At 38.0% G+C, this 24,798-nt stretch overlaps 1 protein-coding gene across 1 annotated transcript; it reads left to right on the forward strand.

The window, feature by feature from the left end:
* Positions 1–1,947: 1,947 nt before the first annotated feature.
* Positions 1,948–24,789, forward strand: mppe1 (metallophosphoesterase 1). The gene is made up of 9 exons (XM_023295827.3): positions 1,948–2,485; positions 2,599–2,707; positions 6,234–6,337; positions 12,507–12,587; positions 16,321–16,429; positions 16,727–16,807; positions 19,780–19,902; positions 20,118–20,258; positions 23,455–24,789. Exons 1-9 carry the CDS (start codon positions 2,235–2,237, stop codon positions 23,638–23,640), a joined length of 1,185 nt encoding a protein of 394 aa, XP_023151595.1. The 5' UTR covers positions 1,948–2,234; the 3' UTR covers positions 23,641–24,789.
* Positions 24,790–24,798: the final 9 nt, after the last annotated feature.

The raw sequence follows: 24,798 nt of genomic DNA on the forward strand, positions 1-24,798 counted from the left end.
ACTTCAGCCAAAAAGAAAAAAAGCCGCCAAGAGAGCGTGTCTTCCTCCAAGGCTGCTCAGTAATTGGATCATTTCTGATGGCCAAAATCTTGAAAAAAAAATCAACTCGGATCTCCTCTAAAAAAAAATCTTTAACAAATCTCCACATTTGTCCAAAATTATTAGAAATTTGCCCAGAACTTACTTTTAAAAAAATCCTTTTTCTGTTCACAATCTGTGCGAAATGAATTAAACATCCAGGATGGCTTAGAAGGGTTCCAAAAATGACTAAAAACAATTAAAAAAAATGTCCAAAATTACTCCAATTTCACCTCATAAAATAAATGTGTTCTCTAAATGTTGTCAAAATTGGTCAAAAATGACCTAAAATATGTGCAAAATGACTAGAAATTACTCATATTAGTCCAGAACTTGCTCAAAAAATCCTCAACTGTTCAAAACCTGTCCAACATGAGCGAATGGTCTAGGATGGCTGAGAAGTGTTAAAACATGACTAAAAATGTTTCCAAAATGACTTTAAAATGTCTTCAAACTATTAAAATTTTCCTTAAAAAGTAGGAATTATTCAGTTACAGTTTTATAAACATTGGTGGTCCTCAGTGGTGGATTTGTAGTAGGATCACAATCATGTGATCATCAGCAGGCAGCTGACGTAGTGTTCACTTGTTGTCATGGTTACAGTGACGCCATGCTGCTATCTGGCAATGATAGAGAAACCTTTAACTAATCCGTGGATCCAGACTATAAGTCGCATCACTGCCAAAATCTAATCACTTGGTCTTTGTGTCATTTCTGACCTTCCCTGAAAATTTCATTCAAATCCATTACTCTCTTTTAGAGTAATGTTGCTGACAGACAGACAAACAAACCAATGCTGATTGTCACATCACTCCGCCAAGGCCCTGCCTCCTTGGTGGAGTAATGATGGTTTTATCATTAATCTAAAGCAGCATCAGAGTCATTTAGAGTCTTATTCTGTAAAAACCTGCTATGAACCCAGAGAAATGAAGGCACTATGTGTGCAGCTTTGGCACTTTGCAGAAGCAGAAACAAAACCTGCAACCAGTGTGGTTTTTTTCTATAAATAGCCAAAAATTGTGCGTCTTTCAGTTGACCAACGGTCTAAAACAGTAAAAAGAAACCTATGTGCAGCTTTGGAGCTTGCAGGAGCAGATTTGAACACAGTGCAGTGATGAAATGAAAATCTAGAGCCAGAAACACATCATCTGTGCATGCTGTACAGAATCACAGGAGTGCCATAATAAAAGAAAAATCTGTTTAAAAATAAGGAAATACATGTGTAAAGAGGAATAAATGAAAAAAATAAATGTTTAAAAATAAGGTAATAAATGTGTAATTATAAAGAGGAAAAACAAAAAGACTTTTTATTTATTTTTTTATTCCTCTTTATATTTACACATTTCCTTATATTTTTATTTAATCTGTTATTCCTTTTTATATTCACACATTTCCTTAATTTTAAAGATTTATTTTTTATTTATTCCTCTTAATATTTACACATTTCCTTATTTTTGTAAGATTTATTTTTTATTTATTCCTCTTTACATTTACACATTTCTTTATTTTTTAAACAGATTTATTTTTTATTTATTCTTTTTTATTTCTCTTTGTATTTACACATTTCCGTATATTTTTTAACAGATTGATTTTTTATTCTTTTTTATTCCTGTTTATACTTAGACAATTTCATTATTTTTGCAACATATTTTTTACAATTTTGTCCTCTTTATATTTACAAATGTCCTAATTTTTTAACAGACAATATTTTATTTCTTCCTCTTTACATTTACACATTTATTTCCTTATCTCGTAACAGATTTATCTTCTATTATGGCACTCCTGTGATTCCAGAGTGCAGCAGCTGCAGTCCTGCTTCTTCCTGCCGTTTTATTGTGAAATCCCACAGTGGGAGTGGAGTTTGCGTGTTGACGGATCAGACTGGATGTTTCTGTCGGTGAGCGGCTGTCTGCTGCTGAAAGCTGAGGACATTCTCAACTTTGCATCTCATATTTCTGCATCAACAGGGAGCCCGTCTTTATTTTTTTTATTGTATGTTTTTTACCATCAGCTTCACAGCTAACCTGCCATGAGGAGCATCGCACAGCTGGAGACCTGAACCCAGCGGGTCTGGAAGAGGAGAAGATGCCTCATGGACCGCTCCATCACCGCCAGTGCGCCACTTCAGGGCATCCCGAGCGCCGAATAACAAAGAAATGCCGCGGTTTAGCGTCAGATGGATGGTGGCGGTGCTGCTGATTGCGGTGGTCGGCGGCGCCTTCTTCTTCTGCGAGTATCTCATCTACTTCCCCACCATCCTCAAGTGCGCCTGGCCGAAGATCAGCCATGCTCGGGGGGGAGAGGGCATCGACGACCGGCCGGCGGACTCCGCGGTCCGCGCCATGGTGCTGTCGGACACGCACCTCCTGGGAGCCGTGGGGGGACACTGGTTCGACAAGCTAAGGAGGTAAGGTCGTGGTTTTTTATTCCATCTTCTCATGATTTCCAGCATTTCATCCGTGCGTCCTCTCTTGTAAACAAAAACAGCCGATAAGCCCAGACTTGTGTCCAAACGCGCAGGGAATGGCAGATGGAGAGGGCTTTCCAGACCGCTCTGTGGCTCCTCAGGCCCGAGGTGGTCTTCATTCTGGGGGACATCTTCGACGAAGGCAAGTGGAGCTCGCAGAAGGTAACGTAGAGCTCCCTGTTTCTGCATTGTCTGCAAAGCCACACAGCTTATGGGGGATGAGGATGATGAGGATGCAAGAACAGGTCACCATCATCATGTTGAGGCATCAGGGCCCGATAAGCTGCAGGTTTTTAAGGAAAAACAGCTGCATCCATCCTCCCAGTCCGTCCATCCATCCATCCATCCTGCTGTAAGGAACAAAACAAAAATCCCCGGGGAATTCTTAGAAATATGCGTCTGGATGGGATCTGTCATGTAAGATGTGCAGAACGAGGGTGAAACGTTGAGCAAAACAAAAGAAAGCCTCATTAAAAGAGGCAGCAGACGGTAAAATCTGCAGTAATGTTCCCCCACTCGCCTTCCTCCTTCGCTTTCACACTCGGCTGGCAACTCTTCTGATTTGTATTCCGTGGACTTTATTCAGGAAATGTCAGAATTTACAGACGGAGGGATGCTCCGATGATTATCTTCCTGACAAATCCATCCATCCTTTGGTTTGTTGTGTCAGAAAGAAGTGAGAAATTCCTGCCTGAGAGCCACGATGGCATCTGGAAATCACTCGTTCCAGTCAGGAAACACAAAGATATCGAATGTAAACAAAGAAACGCTGCAAATCCTCAAATAATAGAAGTGAGAACTGGAAAATATTTTGCTTTTTTGCTTAATCCATGACCGGCTTCAAGTTTATTTCTGATGAATTTGGAGCTTTTAGTTTGCTGATACTAAAAGTAGAGCTGCCAATAAGGACTGTTTTCTTTTTTTGGTTGATTGTTTGAAATAAAATTATCAAAAATTGTGCCTGTTTTGTTCAATCAACAGCCCAAAACCCAAACATCTTGAATTAAAATGGTATAAAACACTGACAAAGAAGTAAATCTTTACATTTTAGAAGCTAAAACCACCAAATCTTTGCCTCATTCATCCTGAAAATCAGCTACGTGGTAAGATGATTGATTGTTTTGGTTTTAGTCTGGAAATTCCTCACATTGGAAAAGCTGAAATGAGCATTTGGCATTTTTGATTGACATTAATGAATTCAGCACTAATCAAAGGCAGCATCGGGTCCTGAAGCAAAACTAAAGCTGTAACCATGAAGTTTTTTCTTTTTTGGTTGATTGTTTGACCTGTAAATGGTCAAAAATTGTGCCCGTTTTATTCAACCAACAGCCCAAAACCCAAATATTTTGAATTAAAATGGTATAACAGACCAAAAAAAGAAGTAAATCTTCACATTTTAGAAGCTAAAACCACTAAATCTTTGCCTCATACATTCTGTAAATCAACAAAGTGGAAAGATGATTCATTGTTTTGGTTTTAGGCTGGAAAATCCTCACTTTGGAGAAGCTAAAATGTGCAATTATTTGGCATTTTTGATTTCAGCATTAATCAAAGGCAACATCAGAGTCATGTAGGCGTCTAGAAACATGCTATAAACTCCCAGAACTCATGGAATTAAAGATCTCCTGTGTGTAGTAGAGCAAAACTAAAGCTGTAACCATTAAGTTTTTCTTTTTTGGTTGATTGTTTGACCTAGAAATAGTCAAAAAATTGTGCCTGTTTTGTTCAACCAACAGCCCAAAACTCAAATATCTTGAATTAAAAAGAAGTAATTCTTCACATTTTAGAAGCTAAAACCACCAAATGTTTGATGAAATGGTAGCAAAACTAAAGCTGCAACCATGGCATCTTTCTTTCTATGGTTAATTGACATGTATAGATCCTTACAGAAGATCTAGACATGTTCAAAAACTGTGGATTAATTGGCCAACAGTCCACCTCAGATCTCTTGGATTATAACATAAAAAGCATATTTGCCCGCTCGTTCATTCTGTCACTCAAATAATTCATTGGATGTTTAATAGTTTTGGTTTTAGGCTGGAAAATTGTCCCAAAGAAACTGAATTTACAACAATTTAAAATGCAAAAAAGTTGCAATTTCTCAAATTCGAGCATCTAAAACGAGCAGTTATCTGGCATTTTTGCTTGATGTTTCACTACAGCCAGGAACAGTTTGTTATGGTTGATTGATCTATTAATGTTAGAAAACTGTGCCTGGTTGAATTACCCAACGGTCCAAAACAATAAAAAAAAACCTCCTGCGTTTAGCTTTGGTGCCTGCAGAAGCACATTTTAATACGTTTTAATTAGCCAACACTCCAAACCCCAAATGATATAATGAATTAAAGCATTCTAAAGCATAAAAAAGAAGCAGACTGGCACATTTTTGACCAAATACTTCCCCATTCATTCATACATTAAAGCAAATAATTGAATAGATGATTAAATGTTTTGGTTTCGGGCTGGAAAATTGCCCAAAGCCAAAAAAAAATTCAATTTACAATGATTTAAAATGCAAAAAGGTCCAGTCTTTTAGCCTTTAGCAATTATCTGGCATTTTTGATGCTTGATGTGTCACTGCAGCTGTGAACGGTTTTTATTTTTGACCGATCTAGAAATGTTCAAAAACTGTGTCTGGTGTAATTGGCCTACACTTCAAAACCCCAAATCTCTTGGATTAAAACACTGAAAAACATTAAAAAGAAGCAAATTTGCACATTTTGGAAGCTAAAACCAGCAAAAGTTTAGCATTTTTGACCAAATACTTCCCCATTCATTGATTCTGCAGATCAACAATTCCATTAGATGATGGAAAACTGTCCCAAACCCACCCAAAAAAATAAATTCACAATGATTTAAAACACAAAAAGGCTCCAAATACTCATATTTGAGAATTTGGAATAAGTAAGTAAATAAATAAGTTCCATAACATATTTATCCTAGGCTACTGGTTCTTATTCCATTTCTTCTACCTCCCGTATTGTAAATATCTGGCCTCCTTTGCACACGTTGGCATTTTTTATATTGTTATACATGTACATTTGATTTTATTATTTAATGTTATTTTATTACTTATTGCTTGTTGTTATGCACCGTCCAGTGGAAGCTATCTATATATTCGTCATACCATATATGATGACAATAAAGCCACTCTAATTCTAATTATCTGGCATTTTTTTCATGTATTATTTCCAAAAAGAGCGCATGTTTTGATTGGCCAATGATCCAAAACACAAATATAGTCAATGAACATGTTATAAAAACATAAAAAATAAGCAAATTTGACACGTTCAGCAGCGAAAACCAGATGTTTAGCATTTTTGACCAAATACTTGCCCATTCATTCATTTTGTAGATGAACAAATTGCTTAGATGATGGAAAATCATCCTAAAACCTAAAAAAAACCATCCATTTAAAATAAAATGTTGGTCGGTGTCGGTTGAGCCGTTTAACAGCTTCAACATTGTTCGAGTCATTTTGAGTCTCGTCATATAAAAAAACATGCTATGAACCCGGAGAATGGAGCTAATTAAAGGTCTCCGGTGTGCAGCTGCAGAAACACGTTTGAATGTGAATCAAAGCCTGGGCCACCCATGGGGGCCGCCGGGCGACCCTCAGAGACCCCATTAACACTTCCTGGGGCAGTTATTCATATTAAAGGCCTGCTTTGTGTTGTTCTCTCTGCAGCACTGGGAGGACGACGTGCGGCGCTTTCACAGGATGTTCAGACACTCCACTGACACAGAACTGGTCGTACTGGTTGGAAATCACGACATCGGTTTCCATTATGAGTAAGAACGCTCTTTACACCTTTTGTTTTCATTGTACGCTTTTCCACCCGCACCGACTAGTCAATCCACTTTTACATGGCCTATGTTGAACCTGTGCAGAGTTCAGCAGACAGTCCTGATACATTAAGGCAGGGGTGTCCAACATGAGGCCCGTGGGCCAAAAGCGGCCCTCCAGAGGGTCCAATCCGGCCCTCAAAGTGGAAAAATTCTGGAGAATACATTAACTGCAGATTGTAAATTAGTAAAATTATAAATTTAAAATCATTTCCAGACCATGACAAGTTGTTTTGATCATGAAGTAAAATACTAGATTGTTCTTTTGTGTCGCGTTTTTGTGATATTTTTTCTTGTTTTTAGCGTTTTGTTTCTCATTTGTCATTTTGTATTTCCTTTTTGTGTCACTTGTGTTGTTTGTCACACTTTTGTCATTTTGTGTTTCGCTTTATTCATTGTTTTGTGTATTGTTTGTGTCATTTTGCATTTTTTGTCTTGCTTATGTTGTCTACTTTTTTTGTCATTTTGTTTCTCACTTTCATCATTTTCTGTCTCATTTTGCGTTTCATATTTGAAATATTTTGCCTTGTTTTTTGTCTTTTTTTTTTGTCTGACTTTTGTCATTTTGATCATAAAGTAAAATCCTCTCTGGTTCAGTTCCAGATGACTAAATGTTGTGTTCCTTTGTAGACACTCTGTGATCTGGAAGTTGAAATGTGGAAATTATATTTATCTGACACTGTCACAATGTACTTTTTTGCACTAAAACAAAGGAACCATTAGGAGTTGTGGTTATTTATCGGCCATTCTGCTGTGGTTTTATTGGTCCGGATCACTTCAGATTAAATTGGGCTGAATGTGGCCCCTGACTCCCCTGCATTAAGGCCTCTGATTTCACTATTTGTCACCAGTTGGACCTCAGATTGCCTCGGTGCAGTGACTCTTATAGTGCAACGGAAATATCTGACTTCTCAAAAAGTTTTCGGCTGCCCAAAATGTCAATAACAGTTTCATATTTCTACAGAGCCAGCAGTCAAAGGGAACAACGCCACTTTGTCCACATTACATAACCATGAAAAAATATTTGACGTGCGAGTCCATTTTATTCGGATAATATGGTGGCTGGATGCAGTAAATGCAGTCAGGACTGACACTGAGGTCGTGGTTCGGTGCCGGGGCTGCAGGGGGGCTTTTAAAGGACAAAGCCAGCAATGTATTTTAATTATTCCCAACAAATCCCATCAAAAGACAAAAGACTTCATAACAATGAACACGGGCACAGTGGTTTATTTGGCGTCCAACCCACATGCACGTCCTGTTAAGTATGTATTAATCCACAGCTGAAAATAGTCCTCAACAAATACACCATTTACTCACACTTGCTAAATGACTGCTGAAAACTGCAGCAGCCCATTTCAGATTACAGAGCTCTGTTTAAATGGTAATTACTGTATTTGTGTGGATGGATTTGCAGATTCACATTTTACATGTTAAAATAAAGACTAATGAACTGCTGGTTTTAGCTTTTCGTGGTATTTGTTGATGTAAAAAATATATATATTGACACGAGCATGTAGTTTAATGACTAGAGTCTACATCAGGAGTGTCAAACTCATCTTAGTCCAGGTTCCACATTCAGCCCAGTTTGATCGCCAGTGGACTGGACCAGTAAAACCACAGCATAATAACCTATAAATAACCACAACTCCTAATGGTTCCTTTGTTTTAGTGCAAAAAATGTACATTCTGAAAATGTTCTCATTTCAGGAATTATCTTTTTACAAACAGCCTGCAATTTCTTCAGAAAATTAAGTTCAATTTCAGCAACATGCAGCCTCAGTTTATCATTTCCACATTACAACTTCCAGATCACCGAGTGTCTACAAAGGAACACAACATTTAGTCATCTGGAACCAAATGATATAGCGTTTTATTTTATGATCAAAATGACAAAAAACAACAAAAACAAGACAAAATATTACAAAAACAAGACAAAATGACAAAAGTGGGAAACAAAATAACAAAAAAATTCGACAAACGATGTGAAACGCAACAAAAAAAGACAAAAAATTTGAGAAAAAGTTAAAGCGACAAAAAAAGGGACAAACGACAAATGAGACAAAAATAGCAGACAAAAAAATACAAAACAAGACAATATATTGCAAAAATGAGACACAAAATGACAAAAATTAAACAAATGATGCGAAACAAGACAAAAAATTAGACAAAATAGTTACAAAGCGACAAAAAATGGACACAAATGAGACAAAAAAGTAACAGAATTACAAAAAATAGACCAAAAAAAATCACAAAACGACCCAAACGATACACAAAACAAATAAAGCAAAACACAAAATGACAAAAATATCACAAAAAAACACGAGCATGACGACAAAAACATGACAAACGACAGAAGTCAGACCAAAAAATTACAAGAAAACAACAAAAAGACAAAATGACAAAAATGAGACAAAATGACAAAAGAACAATGAATAATCTAGTATTTTACTTGATAAACAACTTGACATGGTCTAGAAATTATTTTAGATTTATAATTTGATAAATTTACAATCTGCAGTTAATGTCTTCTCTGGAATTTTTCCACTTTGAGGGACATATTGGACCCTCTGGAGGGCCGCTTTTGGTCTGCATGTTGGACACTCCTGGTCTACATTCTACACTTGCATAAAGACTTCTGATATTTTTGAGACTCAGTATCCTTGAAGTGGAAATTATCAGAATAAATTCAAAGACTGGTGCAGACAGACCATTGTGCAGTCTTTTGGTCTGGCCATCTGAGGCCAATCTCTTCAACAGTCTATGCGTTAAACAATGATAAATTAATTATTAACGGCAAGTAATTGATTAATATTTAATCACCAGTGTCCCTAGTTGCTTGACATTCTATCATAATGCTTCACCTGTGGCTCTGTTGGTTGTCTGAGTGCCTCCACACATAGCTTCCTCCTCACATAGCTTCCTCCTCACATAGCTTCCTCCTCACATAGCTTCCTCCTCTCATAGCTTCCTCCTCACATAGCTTCCTCCTCTCATGTTGGAAGCCATTGTCTACTGAAAGCACCGAAAATAAACATTGCATTATAACAACATGCATTAAATTTTAAGTAACATTACAAGTTGTCATCTCACAAAAAAAGATGACTTGTAACTTCTAAGAAATTCCAATAATTCCTTTTATGTAAAAAAAAAAAAATCCCCAAAATTTGGCAAGAAAATTCTTGTAAATATTTTCAAAAAATGAGTAAAAATCTTCCAAAAAAAATCCTAAAAATATCTAAAGTGGTTCCATATATATCAGTAAAACTTCTAATATTTTCTTTAAGAACATTCACATAAAAATCAACCAAAATCCAATGAAATTTGCTGGATTTCGGTTGATTTTTATGTGAATATTCTTGAGAAACATTTTTAACATTTATTTTTTTCCACCAAAAAATGTTCAAAAACTTCCCAAAAATGTTGAAAATGTGGACATCAGAAGTTTCACTGTGAAAATATATATTTTTTCCTACATTTTCAAACTTTATAGCAGGTCAATTTTGACCCGCAGGACGACACAAGGGTTAAGAAACTGTCTTTCTGTGCAGACCACAGTTCAAAAACCACCACACTTATACCGACCTTTTCTGGACTAGTTTATTTCTGAGAGGCCACATATTCTTTAAAGCGGAGTTTCTGATTTGTAAAACCTATATTCTATTTGTTAAAAAGAATAACAGGGAGAATTTACTGTTTTTTTTCCCCTCATGTAGACCACATTAGCAGGTCCAGGTTAAAAACCACTCTGCTTTGACTGATCAAATCTGGACTAGACTATCCCTGAGATGCTAAATATTCTTTAAAGTACAGTTTCTGATTTGTGAAATCTTAATTCTATGTGTGAAAATGCAAAAATAGAGTTTTAACCACTTTATTCCCCATGCAGACTACATTAGACAATTCCAGATCTAAACCCACGATATATAGATAAGTCAAATTTGGACGAAATTAACTCGAAGGGGCTAATGATTGTTTAAAGCACAGTTTCTACATAATCTAGTCCACAGTTTACCACTATCCATGGAGTGGTTTATGGTCTGAGGATTTAGAGTGGTCCACAGGTGGACAAAAGCAGTGAATACATACATTTTTATTATTTTCACAAATTTGAAAGTGAGTTTCAGATAAAATTAAAATTACCTAAAATGTGTAATATGTCGAAGTGTCTGAAAAAAAGCTAACTTCCAGCTACATCTGCTTATTGACTAAAATTCACCACACCTAGCAGCTTATGTCGTAAAGTATAAAGAAGCTAACGTTAGCTTATTACATATTAGATGCTAATGTGAACACTAGCTTGTTTTAAGCTAATTCTTGCTTAAGCAGCTAACGTTAGCTTCTTTCACAAAGGTGTGTATACGTTAGCGGGTTGGTTGTTGGCTTCCATACGTGATAAGCTAATATTAGCTTCTTTCACAAAGCTCCCTATATGTTTGCCGGCTAATATATACGCAGCTAACGTTAGCTTCTTTCACAAAGCTGGCAATAATTTGCTCAACGTCCTGCGATATTGCCTTATAGTATGCTATACTTTAACCAGTCTCCGTCGGCTAAGTAGCTAGCTGAGAAAGAAGCAGTGAAAACATCCATTTTTAACATTTTCACAAATACACAAAGGTTTAACAAATTTGAAAGTGGGTTTCAGACAGAACTAAAATGACCTAAAATGTCTAATACGTCGAAGTGCTTGGGGGGAAAAACAGCTCAATTCCAGCTACATCTGCTTATTGGCTAAAAGTCATCACGGCTAGTAGCTTATGTTAAGTATGCAGAAGCTAACGTTAGCTTATTACATACTGGATGCTAATGTGAACGCTAGCTTCTTTTAAGCTAACTCCTGCTTAAGCAGCTAACGTTATTGCTCGTTTGTATATGATGTTCAATGTATTCACGGCAGTTGCACGTAAATTATCATTCAGTTCATACATTAAGTTTCCAACAAACCAAAAATACAACCTGAACACATCCACTTGCTTGACACGGCGTTTACGCACGGTCGAAAACTGTTTGGCTTATTCCCCAAACTACACACCTGCGTTCAGTCACTCATTAGCCGGTATATATGCGGTCCGTCCCCTACAGTGGAAAACCCCGTGGCTCCTAAAGCGACACCCACACAGATTCATGTCGACATTCACAATAATCAAAACAGAAATCATATTTTGGCACCAACACGTTAGCTTGCTAGTTGTTTGCTAGCTGACAAGCTTAGCTACCTTCTCAAAATGTTTAATAGACATAAATCATAAACAATTAGTGTTCTCATGAGAAAAAGCTACACTAAATAATCAAGACTATCTTTTTTTTCCTGAATTAATTGAGAATAATTGTGTCACCCTTTATATTCGACTGTTTGGAGGCTGTGAAGAGCTGCTTATTAAGCCTGTTACGTAAGGAGATCACATTGAAACATATTACCAGTGTTTTTTTTCCTTCAGAAGGAGAGCAGATTTAACTCGCAGAGTTTGTGAGACTACAGTGTCATTTTAATCAAAACATGACAGTAAAACTACATGGAAATGCTAAAAAGAATAATGCAGAAACAAACCATAGAAGTTTAGTGAGCTTAATTGAAAACAAAAAATAACAACAACATATAGTTTAATTTTTGCTTCATTAGTGCAGATTGAAAAAGTCACGTAAACAAATCAGTCAGAAAGCGGCTGCAGGCCTTAAAGAAGCACCTGAACAACATTGTCAGATGTCATGTGTTTGGTTTTTAATGAGAGGTCTTGATTCGTCTTCACCGTAATGTCTGAGCCAGTGTTTTTTGCTGTGTTCTTGGAATAGATTGCATATTATTGCAGAGATGTTGCATTTATTGCTGTATGTAACAGCCTTTTTTTGAAGGAGACAGTTTCCCCTTAATTTCTCTGGGGAAGGAACACAATGTGGTGCATAAAATCAGCCCACAGATTAGTATTTGATGATTCAGAAATGTGGGATCACGTCGCAGCTCATATGTGCTTTGATTGAACCTGTTCTGCAGGAAGTGAGGCGGCATCTCTTATGTAAGAAAGAGCACATGACAGACCCAGACGTGACAGACTGAGCAGCAGGTTTTTTATGCTTTTTTTCCTTTTTTTGGTGACAAACATGTTGTGTCCCCCTGCAGGATGGACTGGTTCAAGCTGCAGCGCTTCGAGAAGGTCTTCAATGCTTCCTCCACCAGGATCGTCACCAAGAAGGGAGTCAAGTGAGTGTCGGGAGGATGCAACACGACGCATGAAAACAAAAACATGTGATCCAGCCAGCCGGAAGGTCGTAGGTTTAATCCCCAGAGGCAGCGTGAGCCAAAGGAGAGATTTTAAACAAGAAAGCTGCCAGAAAAACTGTTCTAGAGGTCATACTTCTGTGCTGATGGGCAAGAAATGACAAATTGCGTTCCTGTTTTCACAATGTATGTTGAGAATGTACGGTATTGTCTAAAAATAAGCACATCCTATGGAAATGGGTGACTTTTTCCAACATATATGAACAAGAAAACACTTGACCCTCTTTAAGATATGGTCTACAGGTAGAGGTGATGTCCTCAAACATTTTGCAGAGTAAAAATCAATTAAGAATCATACATTTATTAAATACAGAAGGTCGCAGGTTTCATCCCCAGAGACGATTTTAAACAAGAAACCTGCCAGAAAAACTGTTTGAAAATTGCATTTTCACACGGTGTGCTTGAGAATGTGTAAAAACTAGCACATTGAACGGAAACTGTTGAGTTTTTTAGCATATTTGAACATATTTGTAGTCATATTTAGAGTTTAAATCAATAAAACAATATTTATCATGCCTTGAAATCAATAAAATTAGAATTAGAAGACAATGATAAGACCTCGTCTTATTTAAAGTTCTCACTTTGAGGGTCTGGTCTTCTGTTTGCTTTTTAACCCTCCTGTTGTCCTCATTTACTGGCACCAAAAAATATTGTTTTCTTCTCTGAAAAAAATCCAAATTTCTGAAAATTTGCAAAGCCTTCAGGAAGAAAATTCCAATAATTCCTTAAAAGTTTCCCTTAAAAGTTTTATTTAAAAAAAAAATCCCTCAAATTTGGCAAGAAAATTCTTGTAAATATTTTCAAAAAAATGAGTAAAAATCTTCCAAAAAAATCCTAAAAATATCTAAAGTGATTCCATATAGATCAGTAAAACTTCTAATATTTTCTTTAAGAACATTTTTCACATTTCTTTTTTTCACCAAAAAATGTTCAAAGATTTCCCAAAAATGTTGAAAATGTGGACATCAGAAGTTTCACTGTGAAAATATATTTTTTCCCACATTTTCAAACTTTTGAACGGGTCAATTTCACCCGCAGGACGACACGAGGGTGAAACTTATTTTGAGTTTTCTTGTAAAATACAACTCAAAACAAGATCATTGCAAGATTGTTTGACTCACTAAGATATTTAAGATGCACTGTCTTAAAACACGTCCCTCCATCTGCTGAAATGTCTCTTGTTAAGTGAATTTATCTTAAATCAAGTGGGATGAGACATTTTGACTAAAAATAAGACAAACAGACTTGGTAAGATTTTGAGTTTTTGCAGTGTTGAAGCTCTCAACAAGATAATGATCCTAAAAACACTAAAAAACCCTCTGAGGAGTTGAATCCTGTCGAAACACTGTGGTGGGATTTGAAAGAGACGAGACAAACCTTAAACTTCACACAAGTGAATTCATTTTGCAGGAAGATTTGATGATAAATCAGGAAATTGTTTCTGCTGAAGGGGGTAAAACCAGCTTCTGTTACTTTTATCTATTAATAGTTGTGTTTGAAGTATTGTTGTTTTTCTCTTGTAGTTTTGCTCCAATGTTGGCTTTTCAATGTCAAAAAAGACACAAGTTCTTTAGTTTTTTTTGCAAAAATCTCCTTCGCGTTCAGTTGTTTTTAGTTAAGGTGCCACAGTAGTAAGATTATTTTATGTTTCAAGTATTTTTTTTAGATTCTAGTGCCCTGTTCTTTATTATTTCACCATCAAGTTGTTTATTTTTGAAACAAGAGTTAATTTCCACACAAAACAGATAAAAATAGCAAATTTTTATACTAGTATTCTGAAAAAATACAGTTTGAATGCTCTAAAATACACAAAAACTACTTGAAAATGCAGAACTCTTCAGTGAGATTGATATTATAACAAAAAAAATAGCATGAAAGCTATAATTCTAAACAAATTTCGATAAAACAAAGGCACACAGGTCACCATTTAGTCTGTTTCAGTATTTGCCTTCTATTATGTTGTTTTTAAGGGATTTCTGTAAACTGAAATTTGTGTCAAACTGGTAAAATGAAAACATTTAGGATAGAAATTTTGGGAAAAATAAAGATATAGCTTGAAGTTTGCAGTACTAGTTACTATTTTCCAAAAATATATCTTAAATAAATGGAACAAAACTAAATATAAGATAGATGTAGGGTTTTAAATCCTTATATTTATCATAGAAAAAGTCACATATTTTCATAGAATTGTCCTCAAACATCTGCGATCTATTCATTTAAATATTTAGTAAATCCTAGTTTCCTGCTGCAAGGTTGAAACACATTTCTGCATTTTTTACGATGCATCCATGTGAGACAGACCGATTCTTAATTTTCTTCTAGTGTTCTAGTGTGATTTATTAGAAGATAGGACAGATAGTGCTGTTTGTGCTATTTTCTGCTTTTCCCACCTCTTTTACAGCCCTGATGGACGACACCCACAGAGGTTGGTGCAGCAGTGTTTTCCCTCCATGTAGGCTCGCTTTAAAGCAGCTGGAAGCAATTATTTTATAATAATGTATCAAAGGAAATGTGAAAACAATGTGGCAGTGTGGAAAGGGGAGAATTATCCTCTGTATCTGCAATTCCCTTTGGCTTTACAGGCTCGGTTCATTGCAATTTTACTGCTCTGTTTACTTTTTTTTTGGCGTAAAAGCCCCTAAAACTAAGTGTACACGTCGACCAAATGGCCGACAGGCTCAGTTAGAGGCGAGCTGCTGCACACAGAGCCACATATTTCCCTCAGGAGCTGGTAAAACCCAAAAACAGAGGCTGAATATTGGAGTTGTCAAGTGGCCTAAAACTGCAAATGAATGCAAATGTTGCTGCTGGATGAGCAACTGTTTGCCAAGATGTTCATCGTCTACTTAAAAGCCAGCGAGACGTCGGCGTTGTTTGTCTCTGCTGCAGCTCAAGAGGCTGGAAATCAGTTTCAGGACGTTTAAAGTGAAAAGACAGAATGAACACTCTCAAAACAAGAAAAAAAACTTATTTCAAGGAACTTTTACTTTGAAATAAGTGAAAAAAATCTGCCAGTAGAACAAGTGAAAAATGTCTTGGTAAGATTTCTTGAAATAAGATATGATATTTGGAATATTGAGATCTTAAAATTAGCTGGAAAAACTTATTTTAAGCTCTATTTTACCAGGATTGTCAAGCTTAGATGTCTTAAAATAAGCCAGATATGTTACTTAAAAAAACACAGTTTTTCACTCAAAAATAGATTTTTGCTTTGATTTTTTTGTGAATGTTCTTAAAGAAACATTTTTAAACATTTTTTTCCACCAAAAAATGTTCAAAGATTTCTCAAAAATGTTGAAAATGTGGACATCAGAAGTTTCACTGTGATTTTTTTTTTTTTTTTTTTTCCACATTTTCAAACTTTAAACCGGGTTAATTTGGCCCACAGGACGACACGAGGGTTAAACTTACTTTGAGTTTTCTTGTAAAATTCAACTCAAAACAAGATAATTTCCAGATTGTTTGACTTAACAAGATATTTAAGATGCATTGTCTTAAAACAAGTCCCTCCATCTGCTGAAATGTCTCTTGTTAAGTGATTTTATCTTAAATCAAGTGGGATGAGACATTTAGACTAAAAATAAGACAAATAGTCTTGGTAGGATTTGGAGTTTTTGCAGTGCATTGTGACTGCAGCTCTGCTCCGTGGTTTCAGCTTCCTGCTGGTGAACTCCGTGGCTCTGCACGGCGATGGCTGTCCCATCTGCCAGTCGGTGGAGAAGGAGCTGATCAAACTCTCCAGAGACCTCAACTGCTCTCTTCAGGTGGGAGGAATTCTCTGGAAAGTCACACTTACACACTGTCAGCACCTCCAACACGCTCTGCTGCCGCCTCTCATGAAGTGTGAAGAAATAGATCTCTATTTCAGGCGCTTCGTACCTGCGGCAGGTGTTTTGTTCTTTTTTGCACATGCATGGCACATTAAAAGCTCCGTCTGACAGTTGCTCCGTCTCCCTGCGAACACAAAACCGGTCGGAGCTGAGAGATGAAATGAAGGGAAATGTTGACTGATGTTTGAGGACAAGACGGATGATGAATTCTTTATGCTTTCTGTTCTGCAGAACTCACAGTCCGGCAGCGGAGTGATGGACAGCTGTGAAGGCTCGCAGCTGTATCCTCCTACACCTCCGATCATGTTACAGGTAAACCGTCCATCCATCCATCATCTGTACATCACTTAACCTCATTAGAGTCATGGGGGCTGGAGTCTATCCCAGCTGGACAGGTAACAGTCTATCACAGAGCTACACATAGAGACAAACAATCACACTCACATTCACACCTACGGACAATTTAGAATCACCATTTAACCTCAGCATGTTTTTGGACTGTGGGAGGAAGCTGGAGAACCTGGAGGAAACCCACACATGTACAGGAGAACATGGAGACTCCATGAGGAAGATCCCAGGAAGGCTGGGATGCAAACCAGCCTTCTAGCTGCAAGGTGACAGTGCTAACCACCAAGCCACTGTGCAGCTGAGTTCATTGTGGTGGCAGTATCATGATATAAAGCACGGTGGTGGCGGCATCATGACGTGAAGAACAGTGGTAGCAGCATCATGATGTGAAGCATGGTGGTGGCAGCATCATGCATGATGTAAAGCAAGGTGGTGGCGGCATCATAATGTGAAGCGCGGTGGTGGCGGCATCATGCATGATGTAAAGCATGGTGGTGGCAGCATCATGATGTGAAGCACGGTGGTGGCAGCATCATGATGTGAAGTACGGTGGTGGCGGCATCATGCATGATGTAAAGCATGGTGGTGGCGGCATCATGATGTGAAGCAAGGTGGTGGCACCATCATGATGTGAAGCATGGTGGTGGCAGCATCATGATGTGAAGCATGGTGGTGGCAGCATCATGATGTGAAGCATGGTGGTGGCAGCATCATGATGTGAAGCACGGTGGTGGCGGCATAATGCATGATGTAAAGCATGGTGGTGGCGGCATCATGATGTAAAGCACGGTGGTGGCAGCATCATGATGTGAAGCACGGTGGTGGCAGCATCATGATGAGAAGCACGGTGGTGGCAGCATCATGATGTGAAGCACAGTGGTGGCAGCATCATGCATGATGTGAAGCCAGTGGTGGCGGCATCATGATGTGAAGCATGGTGGTGGCAACATCATGATGTGAAGCACGGTGGTGGCAGCATCATGATGTGAAGCATGGTGGTGGCGGCATCATGACGTGAACCATGGTGGTGGCGGCATCATGATGTGAAGCATGGTGGTGGCAGCATCATGACGTGAAGCATGGTGGTGGCGGCATCATGACGTGAAGCATGGTGGTGGCAGCATCATGATGTACAGCATGGTGGTGGAAGCATCATGATGTACAGCATGGTGGTGGCAGCATCATGACGTGAAGCATGGTGGTGGCAGCATCATGACGTGAAGCATGGTGGTGGCAGCATCATGATGTACAGCATGGTGGTGGCAGCATCATGACATGAAGCATGGTGGTGGCAGCATCATGATGTGAAGCACGGTGGTGGCAGCATCATGACGTGAAGCACGGTGGTGGCGGCATCATGACGTGAAGCATGGTGGTGGCGGCATCATGACGTGAAGCATGGTGGTCGCAGCATCATAATGTACAGCATGGTGGTGGCAGCATCATGATGTAAAGCACGGTGGTGGCAGCATCATGACATGAAGCATGGTGGTGGCAGCATCATGATGTAAAGCACGGTGGTGGCAGCATCATGACGTGAAGCATGGTGGTGGCAGCATCATGATGTGTGTTAATTGAACAAATAATCTAATAAACTAAACTTTTGCTTTTCTTCCTTGTGATTTATGAGTGTGAGTTTCTCTGCTTCTAGTCCTGGTTGTTCTATTTCCACAGAGGTTCAGGACTTTATATCGCAGCGAAAAGTGAGCCCACAGTGAACAAAAAAAAATGTGACAGAAACTGCCTAAGGGTTAATGACTGCGAAAACTTTGGAAAGCCCCGAGTACAAGTGGAAGATGCCATCGCAGGCACTGATGTGGGAGAGGAAGGCGTTTCCAAGTCCTTGCCCTGACTCAGACTAAACATGTTGTCCAACCAAATACACTCAGTTTTATGATGTAAACGCAGAAACGCAGTGTAGTTTCACATTTAAGAAGCTTGAATCGATAAATATTTCATACCTCTCCCTTGATAAATGACCGTGTGACTTGTTTCCAAATGTTAAACTGATAAACTGTTCCAGTGGTCGCATTTAGTTTTTTAAACAGCTGTGGCTGCATGTTTATGGAATCACAGGAATAAAATAATAATAGATAAATCTGGCAAAAAAAATGAGAAAATAAATGTGTAAATATAAAGAGGAATGAAAAAAGAATAAATAAAAAACTGTTAAAAAATAAGGAAATAAATGTGTAAAGAGGAATAAATATTAGAATAAATAAAAATAAATCTGCTCAAATATACAGTAATAAATGTGCAAATATGAAGAAGAATAAAAAAAACAAAAATCTGTTAAAAATAAGGAAACAAATATGTAAATATATAGAGGAATAAATAAAAGAATAAAATAAAAAATAAATCTGATTATAAAAGGAAATAAATGTGTAAATGTAAATTAGAATAAATAAAAGAATAAATAAAAAATGTAAAAAAATAAGGAAATAAATGTACAAAATTTACCTTTATATTTCCATATAAATCTATTTTAATATATTAAATTATTTTTAAAAATGTATTCATCTTAATATTTACACATTTATTTCCTTATTTTTAAGCAATTCATTTAATTTTATTAATTCATCTTTATATTTAAACAATTATTTCCTGATTTTTTTACAGAAATCTGTTATTTATTTTTATTTATTCCTCTTTATATTTACATTTATTTTTTAATTTTTTTAAAAGATGTATTTTTTTATTTGTTCCTCTTCATATTTACACATTTATTTCCATATTTTTGTATAACAGACTTATAATTTTTTAAAAAATTGTCATTTATTATCTTTTATTATGGCTCTCCTGTGACTCCATATGTGTTTGCTTCTGAGAAATTATTTTATCCTCTTTGCTGCCCGCTTCCTCAGCCTGCTTCTATTCCTTCTACTGACAGCAGAAATAACGGATCGTGTTCTTCTTCCTGTCTGTCGGTTCTCCAGCACTATCCTCTGTTCAGAGTGAGCGACGCCGGCTGCAAAGGACAGGACGCTGCGCCGCCTCAAGAGCGCCACCTGCTGTTCAGAGAGAAGTACGACGTCTTGTCCAAGGAGGCCTCTCAGAGAGTGAGTACTCCGCAGTCTCATCACGCTCTGCCTTTCTTTGTTTATTCCTTCTCCTTCCCTCTCAAAGCACCGAGCTCCTCATCCAATTACAATACAGTCGGGCAGCCGGCTGTCAGGAGCAGTCTGGAGTGGAAGCAGCTCATGATGACGGTGGTGATGAAAGCGCTGATGTAAGGCGGCAGCAACCGGCCTCTGATCTGTGTTTGTTTCCTCAGCTGCTGCAGTGGTTTAAGCCCCGCCTCATCCTGAGTGGACACACCCACAGCGGATGCGAGGTTCTCCATGACAACAAGTACCCAGAAGTCAGCGTGCCATCCTTCAGCTGGAGGAACCGCAACAACCCCAGCTTCATCCTGGTGAGTGGAACACAAACACATCTGCAGCCGAGGAAAGTAGGGAAAGGATGGAGCACCATCCACCCATCCGTCCATCCATCCATCCGTCCATCCATCCACCCATCCATCCATCCATCATCTATCCATTAATCCATCCATCCATCCATCATCTATCCATCCATCCATCCATTAATCCATCCATTCATCCATCTTAATCATCATCAGGGTCATGGGGGGCTGGAGTCTATCCCAGCTGACTGAGGGTGAAGGTTCACCTGGACAGGTAACAGTCTATCACAGGTTCACCTGGACAGGTAACAGTCTATCACAGGTTCACCTGGACAGATAACAGTCTATCACAGGTTCACCTGGACAGATAACAGTCTATCACAGGTTCACCTGGACAGATAACAGTCTATCACAGGTTCACCTGGACAGGTAACAGTCTATCACAGGTTCACCTGGACAGGTAACAGTCTATCACAGGTTCACCTGGACAGATAACAGTCTATCACAGGTTCACCTGAACAGGTAACAGTCTATCACAGGGCTACATATAGAGACAAACATTCACATGTACGGACAATTTAGAATCACCAATTCACCTCAGCATGTACAGGAGAACATGGAGACTCCATGCAGAAAGATCCCAGGAAGGCTGGGATGCGAACCGGGGAATCTTCTGGCTGCAAGGTGACGGGAATAACCATTACGCCACTGTGCAGCTAGACAAAGATCCCATTTACAGTCTGAAGTTTGAATACATCCATTTAAAGAAAACAGCTCATTTGGAAATAAGAGGAAACTTTTATTTCAATTTGCAATCATAGATTCTTCTTCTTTGTCCAAAAGGGTTTCACAGAAACCGGTTCTGGACCCAACACTGACTCAACATCAGCTTCAAAGTTGAAATTACAAACTAGCTGCCTGATAGCTGCTTTATTTAGCTCAGTTGAGTTTGTCACCACCCGGGCAGAACTTCAATATTTGCCTTCTTTTAGCTCCGATTTTGGTCTCCACCATCTCCTAAAGGAAATATCTGCCACCTCAGCTGCTAAATGCTCCACTGTGTTCACCAGCTAGCTGCTAACTGGGCTGTTTAGTGCTGAGCATGGATGTTTTATTGGGTGTCTGCCAAATGTGGCCGACTACTGAGCACTGAGAATGAGCCAGAGCAGCTAAAACAATGAGAGGAAACTCGCTAGAAAGAGATTCCTGTTTTATTTCTCAGTGAGTTCATTTGATTTGTTGTCATTATCACCTCAGTCTCTTTTAGTTGTGGTGAGTTTTGATGCATTTTCAGAGAACATCCTCAATGTAGATCACATCAGCAGCTAAAGTGGCAGATATTTCCTCCAGGAGATAGTGGAGACCAAAAACAGAGCAACAAGTGTGTAAATATTGGACTTATATTCACAAGGTGGCTTCAGACACAACTCTAAATGAACGTCAATGTTTCTTCCTAACAGCTGGATATGAAAGTAAAGCTAAAACTACTAGTTTTTTTCAACTTTAATGTTGGTGATACTTATTGTAGGGTCCCTAACTTGTTTCCAGTGCTTCTAAATGGACAAAAAAAATGAGTAATTGCAAGTTTATTTAAACTCCTTCCAAATAAGCTGTTTGTTGAATCATTATTTATGTAAAGACAACGCATGTATCACTAGTGAGACGGATTTATTTGGGAGCCACATAAAGGAAGAAGCCCTGAAATCATCAAGTTTTTGGAACAATTTCCCTCTGATTTGCCTCAGATTTTTTACAGCATGAAATATGGATATTTATAACGATATCTGTGAAATTTTAAAAGATTAATTTTCTTCTAAAAGTTGCCCGTCAACCCACTTCCAGCCCATTTATTCAGTGAAATTAGTCGCCAAGTGTGCAGCTGTGTACGTCCATCTAGAAGTGTTTAAAAAGCTTCCATGGTGACAGAAAACAATGACGACTTTCCCACTCATTACCGTCTCGTTAGAGCTTCCAACACATCAACTACAAAACTAAATGGCTACTTAGTCTGTTTATTGGGCTGCTAAAATAGTTTCTCCAGAATAAATAAAGAATTATTATTGCCAAACTCAGTGGTGTTGATCCCCCAGATGCTATTTGTTATAATTCTATAGTTTATCCTGCATTAAATGTGCATCTTGTCCCAAATGTATAAATTTAAGTTACCATAGTGACCTAAATTCCCACACAGATCCACAGTTACGGTAAAATATGAGCCACATCATTTACTCCTGAACTCAAAAGACATTTGAGGAGCGTTTGACTACATCCCATGATTCCCATCAGCTCCTATCGACTCCATAGAGATTCTGTGATATAAATGAGAGCTCCAGGACATGTTTTAGTTGAAAAAAAAAAGGAAGAAACAAAATTGCATCTTTAAATGGTTAAATTAGGAGAAAGGTATGAAGAAAGAGTTCATATTTTTAATGTTAGGACGCCCCCTAGTGGCTGAAGGGCCCAATGCAGCCAGTATGCACGGCCGATAAACACAGGGTGGGCCATAAGTTTCCAGACAGGAAAATAAACACTTTATCTTGGACAACCGTTTTTATTTATATAATGTGATCTGTAAGATTACCACTGTTTGGAAAACACACATTAATACGTGTTTTCACTGTTGATGAACTTGCACACCGGAAAAAATGCCCCTCTGAAAACAAGAAAAAACAGCTTATTTCAAAGAACTTTTACTTTGAAATAAGTGAAAAAATCTGCCGATAGAACAAGTGAAAAATGTCTTGGTAAGATTTCTTGAAATAAGATATGATATTTAGAATATTAAGATCTTAAAATTAGCTGGGAAAACTTATTTTAAGCTCTATTTTACCAGGATTGTCAAGCTTAGGTGTCTTAAAATAAGCCAGATATGCTAAAAAAAAAAAAAACAAAAACAAAAAAACAAAAAAAAAAAAAACAATAATAATAACAATATTTAAGATGCATTGTCTTAAAACAAGTCCCTCCATCTGCTGAAATGTCACTTGTTAAGTGAATTCATCTTAAATCAAGTGGGATGAGACATTTAGACTAAAAATAAGACAAATAGACTTGGTAAGATTTTGAGTTTTTGTAGTGTTTGACACAAAAGAAGTTTTTTGGGGGGTAATTTCTTGTCAAAAAAGCCAAATTAAATGGACCACGATTCAAGGGAAAACCGTAAACCCTAATTAACCCCTCTAACCGACGGTGTTCCTCCCTGTTCCAGGCGTCGGTGTCGCCCGGCAGCTACAGCCTGTCCAAGTGTTTCCTACCGGAGGAGAGCACGGTGATCGGCGTCTACTGCTCGGCCGGAGCCTGCCTGCTGCTGCTGTTTCTGGCCCACTGCCTGTGGATGAAAGGCCTGCTGCAGTGCCTCAGCCTCTGCCTGCTGGGGAAGCACAAGTCCCTGTGAACTACGTTACCCAGCGTGCACCGCGTTCCAGGACTGAGCCACCGGAGCTGCTAATGTGAAGATTCCCTCCTCCCCGTGAGCGTGCCAAAAACCCCTCGATTTGTTCGTCCAAATGTTCTTGCGGCACTGTGAAGGACACAAATGTGTTTGAGATGTCTTTAACCCTCGTGTCGTCCTGCAGGTCAAAACTGACCCGTTTTAAAGTTTGAAAATGTGGAAAAATATATATTTTCACAGTGAAACTTCTGATGTCCACATTTTCAACATTTTTTTTGGTGGAAAAAAGAAATGTTAAAATGTTTCTGAAGAACATTCACATAAAAATCAACCAAAATCCAGTGAAATTCACTGGATTTTGGTTGATTTTTATGTGAATGTTCTTAAAGAAAATATTAGAAGTTTTACTGATAAATATGTAATCACTTTAGATATTTTTAGGATTTTTTTGGGAAGATTTTTACTCATTTTTTGGAAAATATTTACAAGAATTTTCTTGCCATATTTGGGGGATTTTTTAAATATAAAACTTTTAGGGGAAACTTTTAAGGAATTATTTAAATTTTCTTCCTGAAGGTTTTGCAAATTTTCAGAAATTTGGGGATTTTTTTTGCAGAATTTTTGGATTTTTTTCAGACAAGGAAACAATATTTTTTGGTGCCCGTAAATGAGGACAACAGGAGGGTTAAAGGACTTAAAGTTTATTACTGCTGATACTGACCGTGATGAAAGTGGCTTAGAGCCCGAGACGAGGACCAAAATGTTGTTACGAATCATCAGCAAGGTGTGTTTCTGACTAAACAGGTGGAAAACGAAGCATCAGGAAGTTTTCCAGTGTGACCAAAGCGCACACGAGGACGAATCAAAGCTGTAAATACTAACCCTCTGATCTACAGTGGTGAAGCTAGAGGTCCGTTGGTGCTTTCTGTCTCCCTCTGATGTTAACTGTGACCCGACGTGATCATCTCACTCCCAGCACCGTCCATTTCCTGTCGTTGATGTCACGTCACCCATCCAGGTTCCCGGTCGTTTTTATGACGCATATCGGAAGAAATATTTATCGCTGACTTTCTGTGCCAAATGTTTGTGAGGGTTTTTGCCAAATTGTTGAGATGTTTCTGAAGAACTGTACATAATAAATCAGAATCTTAAGACCCGTTT

The sequence above is a fragment of the Amphiprion ocellaris genome, chromosome 10 (genome assembly GCF_022539595.1).
Source record: "Amphiprion ocellaris isolate individual 3 ecotype Okinawa chromosome 10, ASM2253959v1, whole genome shotgun sequence".
Taxonomy (NCBI): Eukaryota; Metazoa; Chordata; class Actinopteri; family Pomacentridae; genus Amphiprion; species Amphiprion ocellaris.

Bases quoted from the DNA above. Each gene is read 5' to 3' on its own strand.
- mppe1 (XM_023295827.3), top strand. From the start codon at position 2,235: ATGCCGCGGTTTAGCGTCAGATGGATGGTGGCGGTGCTGCTGATTGCG. The intron at 2,708-6,233 runs GTAACGTAGAGC...TTCTCTCTGCAG, and splicing joins GCAAGTGGAGCTCGCAGAAG to CACTGGGAGGACGACGTGCG. The intron at 16,808-19,779 runs GTAAACCGTCCA...TCGGTTCTCCAG, and splicing joins CACCTCCGATCATGTTACAG to CACTATCCTCTGTTCAGAGT.